Genomic DNA, 20,127 nt, shown 5'->3' on the forward strand with positions numbered 1-20,127 from the left:
CTCGTCGGATTTCCACAAAACCGTGGGGGGGGGAATAGATAGAGTCATTCATTCATTCACGACAGTACCGATCAGACACACGAATTGAGTGGGTGACTTGTGGTGGTCACATCAGAGGATATTCTTCATCAAAATGACCAAATTCCGTCCTTGCATTGATTTACACTCCGGCCAGGTGAAGCAGATAGTGGGCGGAACGTTGAGCAGTGTTGCGGCGGATTTGAAGACGAATTATGTGTCGAAGTTGCCGGCCAGTCACTATGCGGAATTGTATAGGAAGAATGATTTGAGAGGTGGACATGTTGTTATGCTCGGTCCGGGCAATGATGAGGCTGCTAAGGAGGCGTTGAGGACTTGGCCTGCTGGGTTGCAGGTTGCGGGGGGCATTACGGATCAGAATGCGAAGTATTGGATTGAGATGGGGGCTGAGAAGGTTGGTTTTTCTTTGTTTCTACTTTCTTTCTTTTTGGGGGTTGGGGTTGGGTTTTTTTGATGTGGATAGGTGGCTGGATGGGGGTTAGGTTGTGGTGGATTGTGTTGTTATGCAGTGTAATTGGCTAATGTTGCAATTGCAGGTTATCATCACATCGTTCCTCTTCCCGGAGGGCAAGTTCTCTCTTGAACGGCTGCAGTCTGTTCTTGCTGCGTTGGATGGTGATAGGTCTAAGCTGGTCTTGGACCTGAGCTGCAGGAAGAAGGGCAACACGTGGTTTGTGGCTATGAATCGCTGGCAGACGATTACTGAAATGGAGATTACGCAAGGTAAGCATGATAACTTGGCTTTGAATTGAAGGTTTTGTTCTTATGGCTTTGCTTTCTCTGTTCCCTCGCTGTGATTAACAGTCATTGTATGATTACAACTAACCGAAGCAGAATCAATTGCGCTCTTGGAGCCCTACTGTTCCGAGTTCCTCATTCACGCTGCAGATGTTGAGGGTCTGCAACAGGGCGTTGATGAGGAGCTCGTGTCTAAGCTGTCCCAGTGGTGTACTATCCCTGTCACCTATGCCGGAGGTGCTCGGAATCTTCAGGATCTGGAGAAGGTTCACGTTAGCAGTCAAGGGAAGGTGAATTTGACGATTGGAAGTGCGTTGGATATCTTTGGTGGATCTGGGGTAACGTTTGATGAGTGTATAGAATGGAACAAGACGCATTAGGGTGTGATTGTTGGATTGAAGAGATGGTTGTGGGTGAAAATAGACATGAGGCATGGCAGATGATGTATATATATATTTCAGTGACTAAAAACACTGAGGACATGAATGAAACCAGTAGTACTAAGTACTACTTCAAACAGACCTCGCAAATTCAAAGAACAACACCTCACAAGATCTAAAATACCCCCTTGCCCTATACTAGTATAAGTTGAAAGACCCAATCCCCTGACGGGACAAAGTATAACCATCCAGTGCAACACCATGACGCGGACAACAAGTCTCGACACACAACCGCCCGCCCCAAAACAGCTTAGCGCCAACACACCGGAGGTCTCCACCGGCACCTGCGATCCTCGACATCATCCAACGACATCAACGGCCTCATCCCCCCTCTCTTAACGGCAGCCTGGACAGGCAATCTGAAAGTTCCATCACTCTTTTATCTGTGTCAGCGACCAATAAACATCCCATCGCTAGTCCGCAAATCTCATCGCATCTCATCGGATAAACGGGTATCACCATCAACCACCCGAGCCGCGCCAGCCAGCCAGCCACTCCCGACTCTCCCTCCTCCCTCTTTCAACCCTCCGAAGTTGCTCCAGACATATCACACTATAGAAGATGAAGCCCGTCGTCTCCGCCCTTAACGCATGGTCCTGGTACGTCCACAATATATCCACCCAGCGCGACTCCAGAACCAGACCAGCTAGCTAATACAAGGGGACATTGAAATAGCGTGGTCATCTCCGTCTTCGCCATCGTTATCCTCTCCGTCCTGGGTTCGCTATACAAGGTGCGTTTTATACCACATCAATATATTCTATTATCGTCCAAAAGAAAGGAGTATTCTGACAAAAGATTTCATGGAATAGAGCGAACACCCCGGTTTCACTGGTTCCGAAGGCGAACCTGAAGATGGCGCCGCGGTCGCAGCTTCGATTTTCACCGCCGTGTTGGTTTATATTGTACGTGTTTATCCCCTGAATCCTGATGTATATGGATTGGAGTGGTGGAGATAGAAGAGGGAAAAAAGGGGAGAGAGAAAGAATGAGTGGATATGCTGACCGATCGATGGCTGGTGTAGGCTTTCTTCGTGTTCTGCGCTTTCCAGGCTTACTTGCACATGAGGGCCCGGAGGGGCGGGGCTATATCGTTGAGTTAAATGATGTTCAACATTGCTTTGCGATTTTGAGGTGGCTTGCGTCGCTAAATCTTGCTGGAAAAGGAGAGAGAGGAGTATCGATGCAGATGCGGATGGATCATCGAGAGATGTACCATATATTCTATCCCGGGAAGGGGGCATACTTTCCCTGGATGTCAGAGAAAGAGAAAGAAACGAAAGGAATGACGATATTGTCTGCGTGTGCTGTGCTACGTATGACAATCTGATCGTGGGAGGCTCACTCCATCCTCGCTTGCTTATCGTAAAGCCGGAGTGGTATTGGATTGATTATTGATAGCTTCTTCAGTTGCGATGTGATCTGATGGATGTTTGGATTGATTGATCTTTTTTGCGCCGTTCTTTTTTTTTTCTGGTGTATTTTGCGGGTTGTATATGTATATAGTCTTTGTTCGAATAGAACTTGTGTGTCCGCATTTATGTTCAATCCATCATCATCATCATCCATCATGACATTTCACTATTGGTTCGTTCACAGACGAATAGTAGCAGCGAGCGAAGTACTATCTGTAACAGAAAGGCTCAAGTAAGTACCAATACACATGTAACATGTATCATTCATCCTCATAACTTAGATAGTAATAGTAGTGGTGGTAGGCAAGCAAATCGGCTCAAGCGCCATATGTACAATGCAAGTTTCTCTAATCCCGCCCATTTTTGGTATATACCGATTACGCTACTGCTCCCCCGAATAACAGTATAATGGAGAACCAACCCCGAGCAACGCCGCATGCAGATAACCTAAGAAGGACTTTTGTGTGTTTCGAGTATCGTTTGTTGGTGTTGTTGCAATACCGCACATCATTCATATTCAGAAATGGTTTTGTGTCTCTGATAGTGCTTAAAACTCCTCGTCTTCAATCGGGTCTAGCATCTTGGACATGTACGGTCCATCGAGAGTGTATCCCAGACGAGCGTAGTAGCTGCGCACACCGACACCAGAGATAACACTGATCTTTGTGCTTCCGTGCTCCTCGCGAGCGATGCGCTCTGCTTCTTCCATGAGCAGGGTTCCGAATCCGCGGTGTTGGAACTTGCGCGGGTCGCGTCCGTGGAGAGGGACGGCAGATCCGTACACGTGCAGCTCACGCACGATACTGGTCTGCTGACCGGTGAACTCGGGCCGGAAGGTGTGGGTTGGGCTGCACTTGCGCAGGCGCAACAGACCGATCAGGATATCCTGCTTGGGGTCCTCGTAGGCGAGGAATGTCTCCCAGCCTCCGTTGGCCGTGTAGTCACGGCGGATCAGCTCGACTTGGGATGGGCGGATCTTGTTCTTGACTTCATTGATACCGACTTCACGGGTACGTACGTCGCGGCAGGTGGTGCCAAAGTCCTTCATGCGTGCCAAGGCCAGTTCGCGCAGGTTGCCGTTCTCGACTCCCGAGGTCACCAGGGGCATGGGGATATCACGCTGGACACGGTAGATACGTGTCCACGGGGGCACCAGAGCGAGGATGCGGGCAACCAGGTCGATAAGGGCGTTTGGCGTGTAGTTCTTGTAACGACCAGTCCTCCAGAGCTCGTAGAGACCAGTTCCACGGATGACCAGCGTGGGGTAGATCTTCAGACCATCCGTTCGGAAAGCCGGATTTTCGAAGTATTCCTGGAACTGGAACAGGTCACGCTCCATGCCCACGTTGGGCAAATCCGGCATCATATGACTGACGACCTTAAAGCCGGCATCCTTGGCAAGCTTGAATGTTTCTGCGACGGCCGCAACAGTGTGACCTCTGTTTGTGTCTCTGGCGACATCCTCATACAAACTCTGGACACCAATCTCCAATCTGGTACATCCGTAGCGGAGCATACTGCTCAAATGTTGGTCGAGACAGTAGTCCGGTCTTGTTTCGATTGTGATACCCACGCACTTCACGTTACTCATCTCACCAGCCTGTACTGCTTCGTCGACATTGTCCGTCTGGTATCCACTGAGCGCGTTGTGCAGCTGAGCCACGAACGACTCACGGTAGTCCTCTGGCAGAGACATGAATGTTCCACCCATGATGATGTACTCCACCTTGTCCACGCTGTGACCCAGAGACTTGATCTGGTCCACACGTCCTCGGGCCTGCTCAAACGGATCGTAACGGGCGCGGATCGCACGCATCGACGTCGGCTCATATCCGGTATATGACTGTGTAGAGTACTCAAAGTCGGAATCAGGGCCACCAGGGCAGTAGACGCAGATGTTTCCGGTGTAGGCAATATGGGGACAACGATGGGGTTTGCTCATGACCGCGACAACCGCGATACCGGACGACGTTCCTAGCAGGTGTTAGAAAGGTTAAGCGCAGGAAAGGCAAATCGCAGACATACTGATGGGCTTCGCAATCAACTTGGGAAGGATATATTTCTTATAGTGCTCAGGGACAGCCGCGATAATGGCCGTCAATGGGGGTTGTGTAGCCAGGGCATGCTTTTTGGCGACTTGACCCCGCAGTTTGTTGAGGTTGATATCTCTCTTGGGTTTCTTGGGATCGCGTTGCGCTTCATATTCTTGGATGAGGGCATTCGCAATATCGGAGCAAGCTCTCATAAAACGTTCATTCTCCGGGGGGAGTTTGGCATTTTTCTTAGACTTGGGAAGTGGCGGCATAGTCATTGTAGCGGTCGCCATCTTGAAGGAGGTGAAATGCACACCACGCGAACTGCGCGACGGGGCGAAAAAAAGAAAGACGAGTAGGAAAATCAATCAACCGGCCAAATAAGTAAAGATACAAAATCTAGATCTGGATCTTGGATAGCCACTACCGAAAAGAGAAGCGTAGAGCTAAGATAATGTGGGGGAGATGCGGCGGAACAGCACAACGGCAACAGGAAAAAAAGAGCAGCGAGGCCGAGGGAGGCAACCGACCGCCCGTGACAACTCGGATCCGCTTAAAGCTTTGTCCCGAAATTCCCCAAAGCGAATCTGTCCGGCGCGTTTGAAACGGCTACTCTTCTCTCTCTTCTCTATCTCCAACCACAACCTCTCTCTTGCACCTTCGTAGTGCTTCACTTTCACACCTCTCCCCTCTTTCCGATCTCCCCTTACCGGGTTTCTTTCCCTGCCCATCAACCATGCAGGCCGTCCGCCGTAACACCGTCGCTGCCCTTCGCAATGCTGCTGCCACGCAGCGCCGGGCATACTCTGCCTCGGCCAGCCCGGCTTATGCTGAGACTGTGAACAACCTTCGCATTAACGGAGAGACCAAGGTCATCTTCCAGGGTTTCACTGGAAAGCAGGGAACGTACGTCTTTTTTGGCCCGATCCGCTGGGAACGCTGTTTATCATGCATGAGATGCTGACGTTGCTATTATTCGTCTTTCCGCAGTTTCCACGCTGAGCAAGCTATCGCCTATGGTATTATCTCCTCCTACGTCTGCACCAATTAGATAGGTGTCTCCGGCGGTTTCACATGGGAAACTCACAACTTGCTAGGCACCAAGGTCGTTGGTGGAACCAACCCCAAGAAGGCCGGCTCGATGCACCTTGACCGTCCCGTCTTCGCCAACGTGAGCGAGGCCGTCAAGGAGACTGGAGCTACCGCTACTGCGCTCTTCGTCCCGTATGCTTCCGGCCGTCCTAATCGAGAATAGAAGGAACATTTGCTAATGATTGAGTCTAGCCCCCCCTTGGCCGCTAAGGGTATTGAGGAGGCCATCGAGGCCGAAATTCCTCTGGCTGTCTGGTAGGCAAAACTCTCTCGATGACGATAGAAGAGCCTAGCATGTGCTAACAACCGGGATAGTATCACCGAGGGTATCCCTCAGCACGGTATGTTTATTAGCCATGGAGTAGCGCCGACGATCTCTGCATGTTGGACGTAGGACTGACCACCAATCAATCAGACATGGTTCGTATCACCGATATCCTGAAGACGCAGAACAAGACCCGTCTGGTGGGTCCTAACTGCCCTGGTATCATCGCTCCTGTAAGTTGCATCCAATAACCACTAGGCGATCCTTCTGGACAGGGGTCAAGATGCTAATGATGAAATTTTCGGATGTTATAGGGCCAGTGCAAGATTGGTATCATGCCTGGATTCATTCACAAGCGTGGCCGTGTCGGTATCGTCTCCCGGTCCGGTACCCTGACCTACGAGGCCGTCAACCAGACCACCCAGGCTGGTCTTGGTCAGTCCCTGGTCGTCGGTATCGGTGGTGACCCCTTCTCCGGCACCAACTTCATCGACTGCCTGAAGATCTTCCTCGAGGACCCGGAGACCGACGGTATCATCATGATTGGTGAGATCGGTGGTAGCGCCGAGGAGGATGCCGCCGAGTTCCTCAAGGCCAACAACAAGTACAACAAGCCCGCCGTTGGATTCATCGCCGGCATTAGCGCTCCCCCGGGCCGTCGTATGGGTCACGCCGGAGCCATCGTCAGCGGCGGCAAGGGTGGCGCTGACTCTAAGATCTCCGCTCTTGAGGCGGCTGGTGTTGTTGTCGAGCGCAGCCCCGCTTCCCTGGGCAAGGCGCTGCTGAACGAATTCGTCAAGAGGGATCTGGTCTAGACGAATTGATAACAGTCTGCACGCAGGCGGAGACATTCCCTTGAACCCTGCCGGTTCCTGGGCGAAACTCACCACTCTTATTCGCCCAGTATGGGCGGGGGTTTTTGACTTCTTCCCCTCCCCTCCATCTCTCTATCATTAGACGACTCCCTTTCGATGTCCGAGCCATGGCGGCCACACTGTACTTTTTGTCTCTTATATCTGGTCTCATTTTCTCTTTTTTCTCGTCGATATATCTCCTATGTTTAGAGATGCAAGGAAGTAATTAGGTTCACTTGTGTAAATTTGGTCTGAATTTCTTTCTTGCTTTTGAAACTGATGTTGTAGTCGGAGTCATGATCTACACCGTAGTTATTGCAACCCACGGACTCCGTGTAGCAGAATCCTACAAAGTAGATTAATCTAGATGGAGTCCGGTACTACCCAGCACGGAAGGGTCCAAACTCAATAAAATGGAGTGAGTGAGTGAGTGAGTGAGTGCCAACGTGCAGGCCCGCTTAGAAGCCTAGTGACTGAAGGATGGTTGCCTGAAGACTGAACCAGACTAAGCTAAACTACACTAAACTAGCCTAGATTAGGGAGTAGATGACTGAGGACCACCCGGGAAACCTTCTCAATTCTCACCAAGCACACATACTTGCAAGTTGCAAACAAAAACTAAACCGAATGGAATCGGGATATCGGACATACCCGGAATCCTCCCAGCCAGTATGGCCGAGCAAAAGGATAGTCCATGTTTTCGGGAATGTTGGGGCTTGGCACCGGGCCGGGAACGAAAGACCAACTTAACTTGAGATGAATATCCGATTAGGATCAGATCATTTGCCGCTTCAAGCAGCCGTGACAGACAATCACTTCCATCATCATCATCATCATCATCATCATGGATCATTATTCGGCTACTACAATAATAATAATAAATTATTAATAATAATAGTAATATACTTTGGCTAGAAAGCAAGCAAGCAAGTAGGCTGTGTACATCACCTACTATGTTTGGCTTTGTGAAATCTACGTAGTGTCTGACCCTGTAAGGCCAATCAATCACATTTCTTCGTTGTTATCGTTCAAAGTTATTGGGAGATTATGCAATCGTGCCATGGATGTAATCCTGGTCTAGAACTATTACTACTTACTACGTTGCTACTAGATACTGTGTACATACGTACTTTTGGTTAGCTAGTTAGCTAGTTAGCCGCGACTTAGGGTCATTCATATCCCGGTATACTATCCTATCCTATACTATACTATACTATTGTCACTCAATTAATTAATATCCGTAGTCTTAGCTACCATCTTAGTTGCTTTAGTTTTTTTCGGCCCAATCCAACGATGTGTGTGTGTGGCTTAGAAAGCTGAAACATCCCGTGTGTGTCCTAACTGCTCTGTCTGCATGCCGGTCTGTCCGTCGGCTTCCCGATGTTGCATTTGTTTCTGTTGATGGCTTTCGGGTTGTGGGGGTAACCCTGGTTTTGAGGAATCGAGGTGGCTGAATTTCATTTACTTGGTGGTATCTAGTGGTAGTGGGTGTCTAGTTGGTGAGTACTATGAAGAGGGGAGGGGTGTGTGCTTAACTTTCAATGATATACTTATACTAGTTAATGCTGAAGAAGAAATATCTCCATCCTATTGAAGGTTAATAAGACAGGAGTGATATAGATTGATAAGTTTGATGATATGGTATAAATAGATAATACTTTTCTGTGTAACGCTCCTCCCTCCCATCCCTTCCACATTCAGTTCTATAGTTGAAAAGAAAATAAAATAGAAAGGAAGAAAGCAGGTTTACCGACTACCTTCCCCCCCCTCTTCCTCCCGACGAGGAACCACCATACCGGGCAACCAAATCCTTCTGGTCGGCACCGGCAAGACAGGGATTCTACTCCCGTGTGCATTATTGTATTGCGTACTACTTCGAAAAGCGAAGCGAACAGAAGAAAAGCGAAGAGGGGGGAAAGAGCGCAAACGGGACACCTTAGCAAAAAGGTTGGTGAATAAATTAATTGCCCCTCCTTTCGGGCTGCAGCCAAGACTTATAGGTGCAGGATTAGTGAGAAGTCATTAGGTAGTTGACTAACTACTGTGTGCTTCGCTTACTGTGTAACAGGGGTCTTTATCTATCTATCTATCTCTTTTCTACTTATTCAGTTATCTGTGTTTGTTTAGAATTCTGTGAGTGGTTACAAACGGGCATATGGAAGTTTTTGATGGATGATGGATGGATGGAGGGAGGGAGGGGATGTCTCAGATATCAGCACGTCAAAGTGATAGGCAGAGAAAGTGTGAGAGGAGAGAAGATGTGTCTGCCAGGTCCCATGTGAAGAATACATATACGCTATACCGAGTATGTTAATTGATCTGATCTGCTGCTGCTGCTCAAGCCCTGAAGATAAGAATGACGATGACAGAGGTGTTGTACGTGCGCAAAGCTTGTGGGTACTAACTACTACTACTACTACTACTACTACTACTATTACTACTAGTATTAAAAATAGATGAAGTGCATATGTATGTGTATATTACTTTTCTGTTGTTGTTGGAATAAATAAATTAATTGTATTTGTAGTAGTGGTAGTGCTAGTTTAGGCCTGTCAAGCTGCTACTGTAGACGTATACTACGTAGTTATCTAGATAGCTAACCAACTAACTCAACTAGCTACTAGTTGTGATCAATTAGCGTATAGTGATATTGATGTGACGACATCCTACTGTATACTAACTAGCCAAATGCACAGGTATGTCATGAATGACTGATAATCACCGATTTCAGCCTAACCAACAATCGATACCTCCTGCAGTATGGCAGACAGACAGACAGATAGATAGATGGACAGGTCGAGAACAAACGACACTGCTGCAAGATTTCTTCTCATTCTCTCGTGTTGTCTTGGCTGCATACCCGAGCCTTGGAAAGACAATCCCAACCAATTCCCGATTTTAGATGTTTCTTCTTTCTTGGGCTTTTCCGTATTCCTGGTCTTTTTTTGTCTTGGCCTCAGGCCAAGATCCTTGGTCGTGTCGGAAGATAGTAGCACACTAAACCGAGAGAGTACAGTAACACAACAGATCATTCGGTATCTATCTACTACTAAATGTGTGGCAGAACCGGTTGTGTAAGCATGCAGCGAGGCATGCATACATACATACTTCGCTCGGGCTGTGCAATATGACTGGTTCTCGGGTTTGGCCACAAAACGGAGAGAGGGAGGGGAGCGGGATAATTACAGTCAGTAAGTTAGTCATTAAATTAATTGAACCTCGCTAAAGGAGAGAGAGACTGTGTGAGAGAGTTGACAAGGGGCACAATAAAAAAAAAGCTTTAATATATACCTTTTTGCTTCTTCTTTTCTGCTTGTTTCTTTTCTGTTATCTGCAGGTCCTGACAGGTACTAAATATGTAAGTGCATAATGACGAATGACCAAACCTATCTACCACAAGTTTTTCTACACAGTAAGTAGTAGTCTACTAGATGTAGTAGAGTTTCTAGGCAAAGAAAGAAAACGGAAGATACCGGATCGGATTGAGTTGATTTGAACAAGGGCCGCGCCGTGATAACAATAACCAAGTTAGTTCTAGTCTCTCCCATTTTGATTTATTCATTCTACTTTTTTAATTCTCTTTTTTTATTTATTTAATTATACTTTTCGATTCTTCATTTTTTATTTTTATTTTTCTTCAGTCGTCGGCTCGCATCTTGTCTAGATCCCGATCTGGTCCAAAAGGTACTCTTACTTACTTCCACAGTAGTGGTAGTGGTACGTAGTGGTGGTGGCATTGAATACGAAGAGGCAGTCAATAAACTAAATACTCACATCCACTGCATGAATCATAAAATCTACGAAAGATGGGATGGGTGGATGGATATATCTTCACCGTCTCAACACAACAACACATAATCCAACACAAATCAACACAACACAACACAGCACACACCACCTCAAACATCAGCCATCCGAAAACCACTTCCGCCAAGAAAAGAAACAAGAAGACAGGACCGGACCAGCCCCAAACACAAAAACTTAACAGTTTCTACTCCCGTACGCCTCCCGATTGACCGCCCGTCTCAAGTGGCGGCCGCCGGCGTAGATCATCGCCTCCACTTTGCAGGGAACTTTAACCAGTCGGAATTGGTGATTCGGGTAGAGAGGGACTCAGAGAGAGAGGGGGGGAGGTCTGAGTCTGAGCCTGAAGTAAATAGTAGATAAATAAATAATAACTTTCGTGAAGTTACTTACTACGTACCGTTACTACTAGTTGGAGAAATATCTCTGCTGAGCCACCCACTAGTCTATATTTCATCGTAGTTAGTTTGTAGTATAGATACTCCGTAGATATTTAATCCTTTTTTTTGTTAGTTATGTCTTCAAGTTGGTTTAGTAATATAGTAGTGATGCCCAAATAAATAATATTAGAATAATAAATGAAGATAAGAATATTTCAGTTTAATTGTGATATCCGCACACTACTGCCGGATCACTTGGTATACGATGATCATCAAAAAGAAAAAGAGAAAAGAGAAAAGAGAGGGGCCGAAAAAGAAGAGGGAAAAGGGACGTTATGGTGTGCTTGGGACCCCTGATTTGCTTGTTTAGTTCGCGGTTCCGGCGCTAGTGCAGGACGACGCAGCGAGGATGGATTTGAAGGAATGGGTTATGGGTAGTTTTAGTGCTGATTTAGTAGTAGTGTTTTAACCTTCTTATCAAGGAAGAATTAGGGTGTGCTCTTGGCACAAGTTCCTTTTTTTGTTGTTGTGATCCTTGGCATGAGTAGGTGTTGTTGTTGTTGTTGTCGCTTAGGAGGTAAAAAGGGAGAGGAGAATATTCGGTGAAATATGTAGTACTCGTTCGGTTTACATAGTAAGCATGACTGATGGCAGAGGAAATTGTTCCGTTGTCGTTGTTATCTATCGAATTTGATTTTTCGGGGGTTGATTAACTGCTACTAGTGAGGTTAGCTCTTCAGCACAGTTGCTGTCGAACAGTTAGTAGTGCTGTTAGTAGTAGATAGTAGTAGTAGTAGAACGGAGTCCCACGGAGGAAGAAGGAGAAAAGTAGGTGGAGATCCAGTTCAAGGTCTCATCTTGCTCCATCCGCGATCTACGTCGTCAACCACACTATTGCGATCAATCAGTCTCAGACCCTCTTGCTCTGCGTGTTCCGACACTCCATACACCTCCCTAGAGTCCCTACACTATCCGTTTTCGTGGATTTACATGCATTGGTGCCTCATATCCTCACGGTATCTTCGTCATCACTTTCTATTATTATGCATCTCACCTTGTTGATTCCCCCCCCATCCTGTATTTTCTTTGCTTCACTTCTACTGCCATCCTGTTTGCGCAACGACTCCTTTTTCACCCTATCCACCACCCCTGATGGCAATTTCTACTTGTCTCATATTTAAGCTTACCATCTGTTACGTAGACCTCCCGCACTGACCCGATCAGGTGCTCATTGGCTGTGGAGTTGTGGTTGGCGATTCTCCCATGGGAGAGCTCCCTCAAGGTGTCTTGGTATAGCTTCACTCCACCTCCAATTCCGCAATCTGCAGCCACGGTGGAACCAGCCCAGCGAGGCTGGCCAGCTTGTCAGGGATCCATCCCAAGAAAACTCGTTGTCTGGGCGTCGCACTCGATTTTTTTGGTCCTCGCCTCCCATGCAATCATCCTCCCACACCCCTCCCCCTTCTTAGTGCGTATGGGCCTGATGTAGATCCCCGAGATCCATAGCAACCCACTACACCTGAGCAGTTCGCCAATCAGGCTGATCTCAGATTGCTCATACTGGCGCGCGTGCGTGCTCCCTGTTTCCTACAACTACTCCTTCTAAAGGGGGGGGGGGGGGGGGGGATAGGGACCCTGGCGTCCTGAGTCGTCAATTGATGACTTGCCTTGCCGTCTCGCGTTGCATCGGGCCTCTCCGTGTTGATCACGCTTAGCTTCTGCGTGGGAGACAACCTTCTCCGTCAACACATGTGGGAGATGTTGGCTGAGAAGAGTCGACGGCCTATCTACTCCATACCATGTAGCCCAACGCTCCGCCACGGCGCCACTGAATAGCCTGCTCAGCTCCCTTATCACGGGCTCCGCTTCCATCTAGACCCTTGCGCATGACAGGCGTGCCCGGTCCTTCACACACACCATTCGCTGGAAATCTGTATGCTAAGTTGACTAAATCCGTCAGCTCTCGAGGTGCAGGCGCTAGTCGTAGTCCAGGATGGCCTGGAAAGCATGCTCGTTCTGGAATTTCATCACCACGCCGGGCCCACGTCATGTATGCAGATCTTGGTAGCTCCGCCCTTTCGCCCTTTTCAATTTTTTTTTTGTTTCTGATTCTTCGTCGGCTGCCCGACGGCTTGGACTCTCTCGGATGTGACCTAGACTACTGGTCGCCAAGTAAGACCGGCCGAAGAGATACTCCTAAACCCACGTCTCCGTTCATACCTTGGCGATAACACCGGCTCTTGCCACCCACATTTACCCTCTTTAGGAAGGTCATGGATGATGGATAGCCCCCCCGTCTGTCCAAGATGCTCCGCAGTGGAGCAATCCTGCATCTGCTTTTTAATCGAGTTTTCGAAGATGTTTTGGCCCAGTGCCAGATCAATTTCAAAACTCCGGAACATAAAGTGCATTGGCCTCGCACTTCCGGGCTTGCAATCTCAGCTTTGATATTCCTCCCCAAGGTGGTTCACAGATTGCCAACGTGCTTCGAGGCTGGCCCCGAGTCATATCAACAATCATGTCTTCAACCACATCTTCATCAAGATCAGACCTTGAAAAGGTCCCTGTACCACAGGTCACCCCTAGAGACAATGACTCCGACAAGGGATCTCTCTCTCCGGAGCCCTCGACCCTCGAGGCTCAGTCGTCCGAGAAGCCACCGCATCATATCTTCACACGGTCTCGCAAGCTGCAAATGGTTTGCATCGTCTCCCTCGCCGCCATATTTTCCCCGCTTTCGTCGAACATTTACTTCCCTGCCCTGGATGATGTCTCAAAAGTGAGTACCTCGGTTCCATGCCTTCCTGAACCCGGCATATTGACTGTATCATGATAGTCCCTCAACATCAGCATGTCGCTCGCAACTCTCACCATCACCGTGTACATGATCGTCCAAGGCCTCGCCCCTAGCTTCTGGGGTTCCATGTCAGACGCCACGGGTAGACGGCCTGTCTTTATTGGAACATTCGTCGTTTACCTCGTAGCCAATATCGCTCTTGCCGAATCGAAGAACTATGGTGAGCTCATGGCCTTCCGAGCCTTGCAGGCTGCTGGTAGCGCGGCCACCATCTCAATCGGTAAGAGTGACCTCACAGCCTATCATAGCATCTGGCTAACCATGATTAGGAGCCGGAGTGATTGGTGATATCACAAACTCGGAAGAAAGAGGTAGCTTGGTGGGTATCTTCGGTGGAGGTAAGAATCCCCCCTTTGCTTGCCGGATGGCTAAGCTGACAGAATCAAGTTCGCATGCTTGGACAAGGAATCGGGCCGGTCTTCGGCGGCATCTTCACCCAGTATCTCGGATATCGATCTATCTTTTGGTTCCTCACGATTGCCGGGGGCGTGAGTCTCCTGTCCATCCTGGTGCTCCTCCCGGAGACATTGAGGCCAATTGCTGGAAATGGAACTGTAAAGCTCAATGGCATCCATAAACCCTTCATCTACTCGATCACCGGCCAGAAGGGGGTTGTTGAGGGAGCGCAACCTGAAGCGAAGAAGAAGCAAAGCAGCTGGAAATCGGTTTTCGCTCCTTTGACATTCCTCGTCGAAAAGGACGTTTTCATCACTCTGTTCTTTGGAAGTATCGTGTACACAGTGTGGAGTATGGTGACATCCAGTACCACCGACCTCTTCAGCGAAGTGTACGGCCTGTCATCCCTGGATATTGGACTTACTTTCCTGGGCAATGGTAAGTAATATGATCCTCTCTGACACTCGGTTTGAATGATCGCTCATGCATCGATAGGCTTCGGATGCATGTCTGGCTCTTATCTGGTCGGCTATCTCATGGATTACAACCACCGCCTTACCGAACGCGAATATTGCGAGAAACACGGCTACCCGGCAGGCACACGTGTCAATCTGAAATCACACCCCGACTTCCCCATCGAGGTTGCCCGGATGCGCAATACCTGGTGGGTGATTGCCATCTTCATCGTGACCGTTGCTCTGTACGGTGTGTCTCTGCGCACACACCTGGCGGTTCCTATCATTCTGCAGTACTTCATTGCGTTCTGCTCAACAGGGCTTTTCACTATCAACAGCGCTCTGGTCATTGATCTTTACCCAGGTGCTAGCGCCAGTGCGACAGCAGTGAACAATCTGATGCGGTGCCTGCTTGGAGCTGGCGGTGTGGCTGTCGTGCAGCCTATCCTTGACGCCTTGAATCCGGATTATACTTTCCTCTTGCTTGCCGGCATTACCCTCGTGATGACTCCGTTGCTGTATGTCGAAGATCGATGGGGTCCTGGCTGGCGACATGCCCGTGAAAGGAGACTCAAGGCCAAAGCCAACGGAAACTAGGGAGAAAAAGGGTTCAAAATGGGGGTAGTGGGATTGGTGAAGTAGATGTTTGATTCTTCTCCACACATTCTTGATTCGGGTTTTCTTTTAGCGGCATTTGGCGATACCACTGTTTTGCAAGCGATACCAGTTAGATTTATAGAAGAATTGATCATTTCCACCTTTATCTCGCTGTTGTTCTCTCATAGTATTGTAGATGCACATATGGGTGGAGGAGAAAGGATTGACATTGTGGTTGAAATAGTATGATTCAAGTGGAGATGGAAGTATAAAGTGGAAGTCTGTTGTTTAGTGTTGAGACTAGACTAGACGTGGCCGATGAAGTCACGGGGCTTAGCTTAGATAATCTAAATGCGGCTGAAGTGACCGACGATGGGTCGTCATAGTCGTGAACACAGGTCGGTCAAGCAGAACATATCGCCGCAAAAGGGTATAATAATGGCTATTATGGAAATAAGAATGCTAAAGTAACTACCCCTAGTTTAGGAGCCAGTAGATAGTTGTTATAAGGGTACCTATACCTATCTATTTGGGGGAACACGAGGAGGTCGGGAGTACATACTTGTTAGTTAACTTACTTGTTTGTTTGTGACGAGGAATGTCAGTTAGGTAAGCACCACGTGATGCGTGACCCAAACAAGCGCCCGGTCGTTGCTTGAGGAACCAATTTCTCTGTTTATCCTCCTTCGAACACCACACTTCGACCTTCTGGACACTGTCGCTATGAGCCTTCCATAGCCAGCCTGTTTCAGCTCGACAACCCCTCTTGATGCCTTGACGACAACTCATCAACTTCTAGCTCCGTTGGTTCACGTTCTTGCTGTCCTTCTTGCGGTGTGGACCTCGTGCGGTCGAGGGTGGCTCCGTGAAGGATCAAAACAGACGCTATTGCCCGTGGTTACCGATCGTCTCTCACCCAGCAACAAGGAAACCCAGACAGACACTGCACAGCGTAGCAGATCCTAAAAGAGAAAGAGATGCCTCCTGAGATGGGTAAGAAGCTGCCTTCCTTCCTGCAGGCGACGTGTCTGCTTCCATCTGACCTTCTCCCGCACCTGGAGACCTTGATTGCCTTCCCTCTCCATCTGCTGTACGTTGGACTGCCGGCTAACTTGCAGGAACCGCAGCTCGAGCGGCCTCCCAATCATCGAGTGCTGCTTCCCAAGCAACCCAGATAGTAGCAACTCACAGTCGCCCCGGGACGGCTGATCTCATGAGGTCACGCTCCGAAACCGTAGTGTCCCGAAACAGCCGTCGCCCGCGGTCCAGAGGCTCGACGGCTAGCATCCACTCCAACACGACCCAGCAGACCCAGGACCAACAGCTTGCCGATGGCTTTTCCCAGTTCCTGCCCACCCAACCCACTGCTGGTCACAATGTTTTCGGCGGTAACCCGGAGGATATCATCATGCGATTTGGCCAACAGTTGTCGCATCCGGTGAACGGAGCGTCCCTCGACCCGACCATGCAGGATGCTCACCATGCTGTCATGCCCAGGGCAGAGGAATTCCCCAGCCATGCAATGCATAGTCACCATATGTCACATCACTCCATCCCTTCTGGTCTATCAAGCCATGGATTGGCGGGCGTGCCGATGCCCCAATACACAGCTATGTATGACAGTGGAATAGAGAACCATGTGCCTGAGCATGTACTGGAAGAAAATGATATCTCCGAGGCTGGCGCGAAGAAGAAGAAGGGGTCCAGCTCGTCGCTAGCCAACGATAACGAATTGCGCAAACTGCTCCGCCAATATGAAGGGTATTCGCTGAAGCAAATGGCAGCCGAGGTCTTGAAGCATGAAGGGGCTGGAGGCAAGGCAGAGAAAGTCAAACAAGTCTTTGCGATGATTTGGTAAGGCTTGTTTATTGCAGTTCCATGCATAGGAATGTTCGCTCACAACAGTCTAGGCTGAAGGAGAACTGCCGCAAGAGCAGCGGCTCAGTGCGCCGCGATCGCGTGTACTGCTGCTATGCAGAGAAGTGTGGAACAGAACGAGTATCAGTTCTGAACCCTGCTTCCTTCGGCAAGCTTGTGCGCATTATCTTCCCAAATGTGCAGACTAGAAGACTTGGTGTGCGGGGCGAATCGAAGTATCACTATGTGGACCTCACTGTCATTGAGGAGAAGCAGCAGAAGCCACCACCCCTCAATCCACAGTTGCCATCGAACACGAACAGCGCAGCAAATGTCACTGAAAGCAAAGTTGATGACATGATGCAGAAGAGGTGCGTCACGTGATGGACTCATTCACGGATTCAAGTACTTACATAGATCACAGTGTTAGTGTTGCGCCACAGCCTCCTGCAGATACTGCTGTATTCCCTTCGCCTACGACATCTTTTGCACCAAAGTTCACTGCAACCCCATCTACTTCGGGATGTGACTGCCAATCTTCATCTGAGTCTCACACTGGTTCATCCATCAGACTTGACAATATGGCAAGCACATCAGGAAAGTTGATACACCAAATGCTTCACCTACCGTCTTCCGACTCTCCCCCAATGGACAACGAATCTCTGCAGCTTCCTGATATCAGTAACTATCTGCCAGCCAATACGGATTCGAAGATTGCTGCGGCTCTTGCGGCTCTCTACCGTTCACACTGCATCTCCGTCATCGACAGTTTCAGATACTGCAAGGAAAGAAACATGCTACGATATTTCTCCGCCTTCCATGGAACTTTGACCGTACCAGTCCAGAAACTCCTAACCCACCCGAATCTTGCTCCGTGGATCAAGGAATGTGACTGGATAATGTACCAGAAAATGATCGCTTTCGTTGCGCCACTTACTACGCAGGTCGTTCCCAAGCTCGTGTTGGATGCTTTCAGCTCGATCTCTCAGAAACTTACAGCCCATATTGCCGATACATTCAAGTCTCAGCCACTGCATGTATCGGAGGCAAGATTAATTCCGGCTCATATCTTCTGCAACCTTCTGAAGCACATGCTAGATGTGAATCAATCTGCAAACGCGGCTGCGGCTTGGTTGTGCCATCCCGACAACAGAAATCAGATGTGGTTCGACTTCAAAACCTTGGTGGATCCCCAGGAGATGATCGTGAAGGCGAATATCCCACGCTGTTCCGAACTTGCAACAGCACTGGTATTGAAGCATGATGTTCGGGCTTTGCTTACTCCTGTTGCGGACATGAATCCTTCTGCTGCCCTCCCGTTCTACACCCGGCCAGATACCGATGAAGACATCCAGGCACACAAGTACCCCGTGGAGTCGGCTGCGGGAGATGACTACAACTTTCCAGACAAGTGGATATCATTCATCCTCAACCTACCTTCCGTATTCCCCCATCACAGTACGCAGTGTATCATCGAGAAAGTCGATGCTTTATGGGATTGCATACTACGACGGTTGACTCTAGGTGGTGCCCAGAGTTTCAGCGCCTGGTGGATGACCAAGGTTTTCTTCCATGAAATGATGCTATGGCAGGCCGAAAAAGGAGGATTTATGCGTTACACCCCAAGCACCTTGCACTACGCAACCCTGAGCTCCAACCAGCAGGGGCCAACCAGCTTCCTCATGAAACCGTCTAACTGCCCAGTGCCGGACAAGAATGAGTCCCAACACGCCGCTCATTCGAGGACAAGGTCGGCCGCCAGTCCAACATCAGCGGAGAGTCTTACGCAAACACAGACACCAATGCATCGCTCGCAGATGGAAGCCGAATCGAACCAGAATACATTGGAAACCGAGAAGCCTAGCGGTGTTTCCGATAGCATGACTGGTTTCCAGGCTCCCAACAATGATGATAGCGCCATTGACCTTGACGATGATTCGATGCTCATGACTGTTGGTAAATATGGTGATATGATGGTCTCTGACCCAGCGGATGCTGAGGGAGATGTCGTCGTCATATAATTTACCTTCACATATCCATTTGAATTTCGTTCTTGGAAAGAAAAAAACCCGTTTTCTTTGCTTATGGGCGGAGTTGGATTCTTTTTTTCCGGAGTACTATTTGGCTTGATCACTATTTACGTCTATTTCAGAGGAAAGCTCGGCGTTCGACGATCTTTGCACGAGAGACGAGAAATGACAGCATCGATTCGAGATACGTTGACCTGCAGCAATGCTGTCTGTGCAGGTTGACGATCGTACAAATCTAATAGCGGGTTGATCCTGCTAATTTTTCATATTTTGTTTCACTTCACGCTGTGGCTGCAGATGACCGAGGCCCGTCTTTGTACATATGTTTCGGTCTGCCGACGATTCTCAGGTTATTGTCGTCGGGATGCCATTCTTCCTGGCGCCTCCTTTTCCTACGCTCATTTTAATGCCTTTCCCTCGTTTTTATTGTTCTGGCCTGGTTCATCCCAGGGACAGCTAATAACGACAACCAACGTCTATGGAAACCCCCAACTTGCTAAATACCTACCTGCTTTTGGCTGGCCTACCCGGTCGTCCTTCTGCTATGGGACTCGACATACGTGCATATTTGTTCCATGCGTTAATAGCATCTTGGGCCTGGTTTCTCTCAAATCATGACACTCTGATCTACCCCAGACAGGGTCTTTCATGCCTAATCACACTTTCCCACCCTTGTCACTCATTTCACATGACGGCTCAGTATACAAGAGCTGATCTCTCACTTTCCTTCCTTCTTACTGTGATTTACTCAACGCGGAAAAGGGCGCAATGCTAGTCTGGGTTTCCTTGGATGATGACTTTGCTTGTATTTTACTTCTGCTGGATTGAGTGATCTTGACCTCCTTCCTGTGTTTTTTCTGTTCATGGCCTTTGACG

General features: G+C 48.8%; 7 protein-coding genes across 7 annotated transcripts; 5 read left to right on the plus strand and 2 right to left on the minus strand.

Annotated features, from left to right (window-relative positions):
- Window positions 1-13: 13 nt before the first annotated feature.
- On the plus strand, window positions 14-1,299 carry BO85DRAFT_520969 (1-(5-phosphoribosyl)-5- ((5-phosphoribosylamino)methylideneamino)imidazole-4-carboxamide isomerase HIS6). Its single transcript, XM_025665180.1, has 3 exons — window positions 14-433; window positions 576-762; window positions 874-1,299. The coding sequence occupies exons 1-3, from the start codon at window positions 134-136 to the stop codon at window positions 1,155-1,157; spliced, it is 771 nt and encodes a 256-aa protein (XP_025514792.1). The 5' UTR covers window positions 14-133; the 3' UTR covers window positions 1,158-1,299.
- A 389-nt stretch (window positions 1,300-1,688) lies between these two features.
- BO85DRAFT_450265 (uncharacterized protein) lies at window positions 1,689-2,500 on the plus strand. Its single transcript, XM_025660336.1, has 4 exons — window positions 1,689-1,816; window positions 1,893-1,950; window positions 2,030-2,122; window positions 2,242-2,500. Exons 1-4 carry the CDS (start codon window positions 1,779-1,781, stop codon window positions 2,317-2,319), a joined length of 267 nt encoding a protein of 88 aa, XP_025514793.1. The 5' UTR covers window positions 1,689-1,778; the 3' UTR covers window positions 2,320-2,500.
- Window positions 2,501-3,178: 678 nt separating this feature from the next.
- Window positions 3,179-4,957, minus strand: BO85DRAFT_478651 (Elongator subunit ELP3; the record flags this gene model as incomplete). Its single annotated transcript, XM_025662907.1, has 2 exons — window positions 3,179-4,605; window positions 4,657-4,957. The coding sequence occupies 2 exons, from the start codon at window positions 4,955-4,957 to the stop codon at window positions 3,179-3,181; spliced, it is 1,728 nt and encodes a 575-aa protein (XP_025514794.1).
- Window positions 4,958-5,237: 280 nt separating this feature from the next.
- On the plus strand, window positions 5,238-7,132 carry BO85DRAFT_450266 (succinate--CoA ligase (GDP-forming) subunit alpha). The gene is made up of 7 exons (XM_025660337.1): window positions 5,238-5,570; window positions 5,655-5,683; window positions 5,762-5,888; window positions 5,949-6,011; window positions 6,072-6,097; window positions 6,172-6,254; window positions 6,336-7,132. The coding sequence occupies exons 1-7, from the start codon at window positions 5,401-5,403 to the stop codon at window positions 6,834-6,836; spliced, it is 999 nt and encodes a 332-aa protein (XP_025514795.1). The 5' UTR covers window positions 5,238-5,400; the 3' UTR covers window positions 6,837-7,132.
- A 4,608-nt stretch (window positions 7,133-11,740) lies between these two features.
- Window positions 11,741-13,334, minus strand: BO85DRAFT_460227 (uncharacterized protein; the record flags this gene model as incomplete). The annotated part of the gene is made up of 6 exons (XM_025661706.1): window positions 11,741-11,807; window positions 12,276-12,420; window positions 12,511-12,639; window positions 12,694-12,774; window positions 12,851-13,134; window positions 13,222-13,334. The coding sequence occupies 6 exons, from the start codon at window positions 13,332-13,334 to the stop codon at window positions 11,741-11,743; spliced, it is 819 nt and encodes a 272-aa protein (XP_025514796.1).
- Window positions 13,335-13,577: 243 nt separating this feature from the next.
- Window positions 13,578-15,364, plus strand: BO85DRAFT_489046 (florfenicol exporter; the record flags this gene model as incomplete). Its single annotated transcript, XM_025663575.1, has 5 exons — window positions 13,578-13,838; window positions 13,896-14,136; window positions 14,186-14,254; window positions 14,304-14,750; window positions 14,808-15,364. The coding sequence occupies 5 exons, from the start codon at window positions 13,578-13,580 to the stop codon at window positions 15,362-15,364; spliced, it is 1,575 nt and encodes a 524-aa protein (XP_025514797.1).
- Window positions 15,365-16,247: 883 nt separating this feature from the next.
- On the plus strand, window positions 16,248-19,395 carry BO85DRAFT_43447 (RFX family transcription factor). The gene is made up of 4 exons (XM_025658470.1): window positions 16,248-16,357; window positions 16,492-17,218; window positions 17,275-17,592; window positions 17,646-19,395. The coding sequence occupies exons 1-4, from the start codon at window positions 16,342-16,344 to the stop codon at window positions 19,240-19,242; spliced, it is 2,658 nt and encodes an 885-aa protein (XP_025514798.1). The 5' UTR covers window positions 16,248-16,341; the 3' UTR covers window positions 19,243-19,395.
- The last annotated feature ends 732 nt before the right edge of the window (window positions 19,396-20,127 follow it).

The sequence above is a fragment of the Aspergillus piperis genome (assembly GCF_003184755.1).
Source record: "Aspergillus piperis CBS 112811 unplaced genomic scaffold BO85scaffold_11, whole genome shotgun sequence".
In the NCBI taxonomy this organism is placed as follows: Eukaryota; Fungi; Ascomycota; class Eurotiomycetes; order Eurotiales; family Aspergillaceae; genus Aspergillus; species Aspergillus piperis.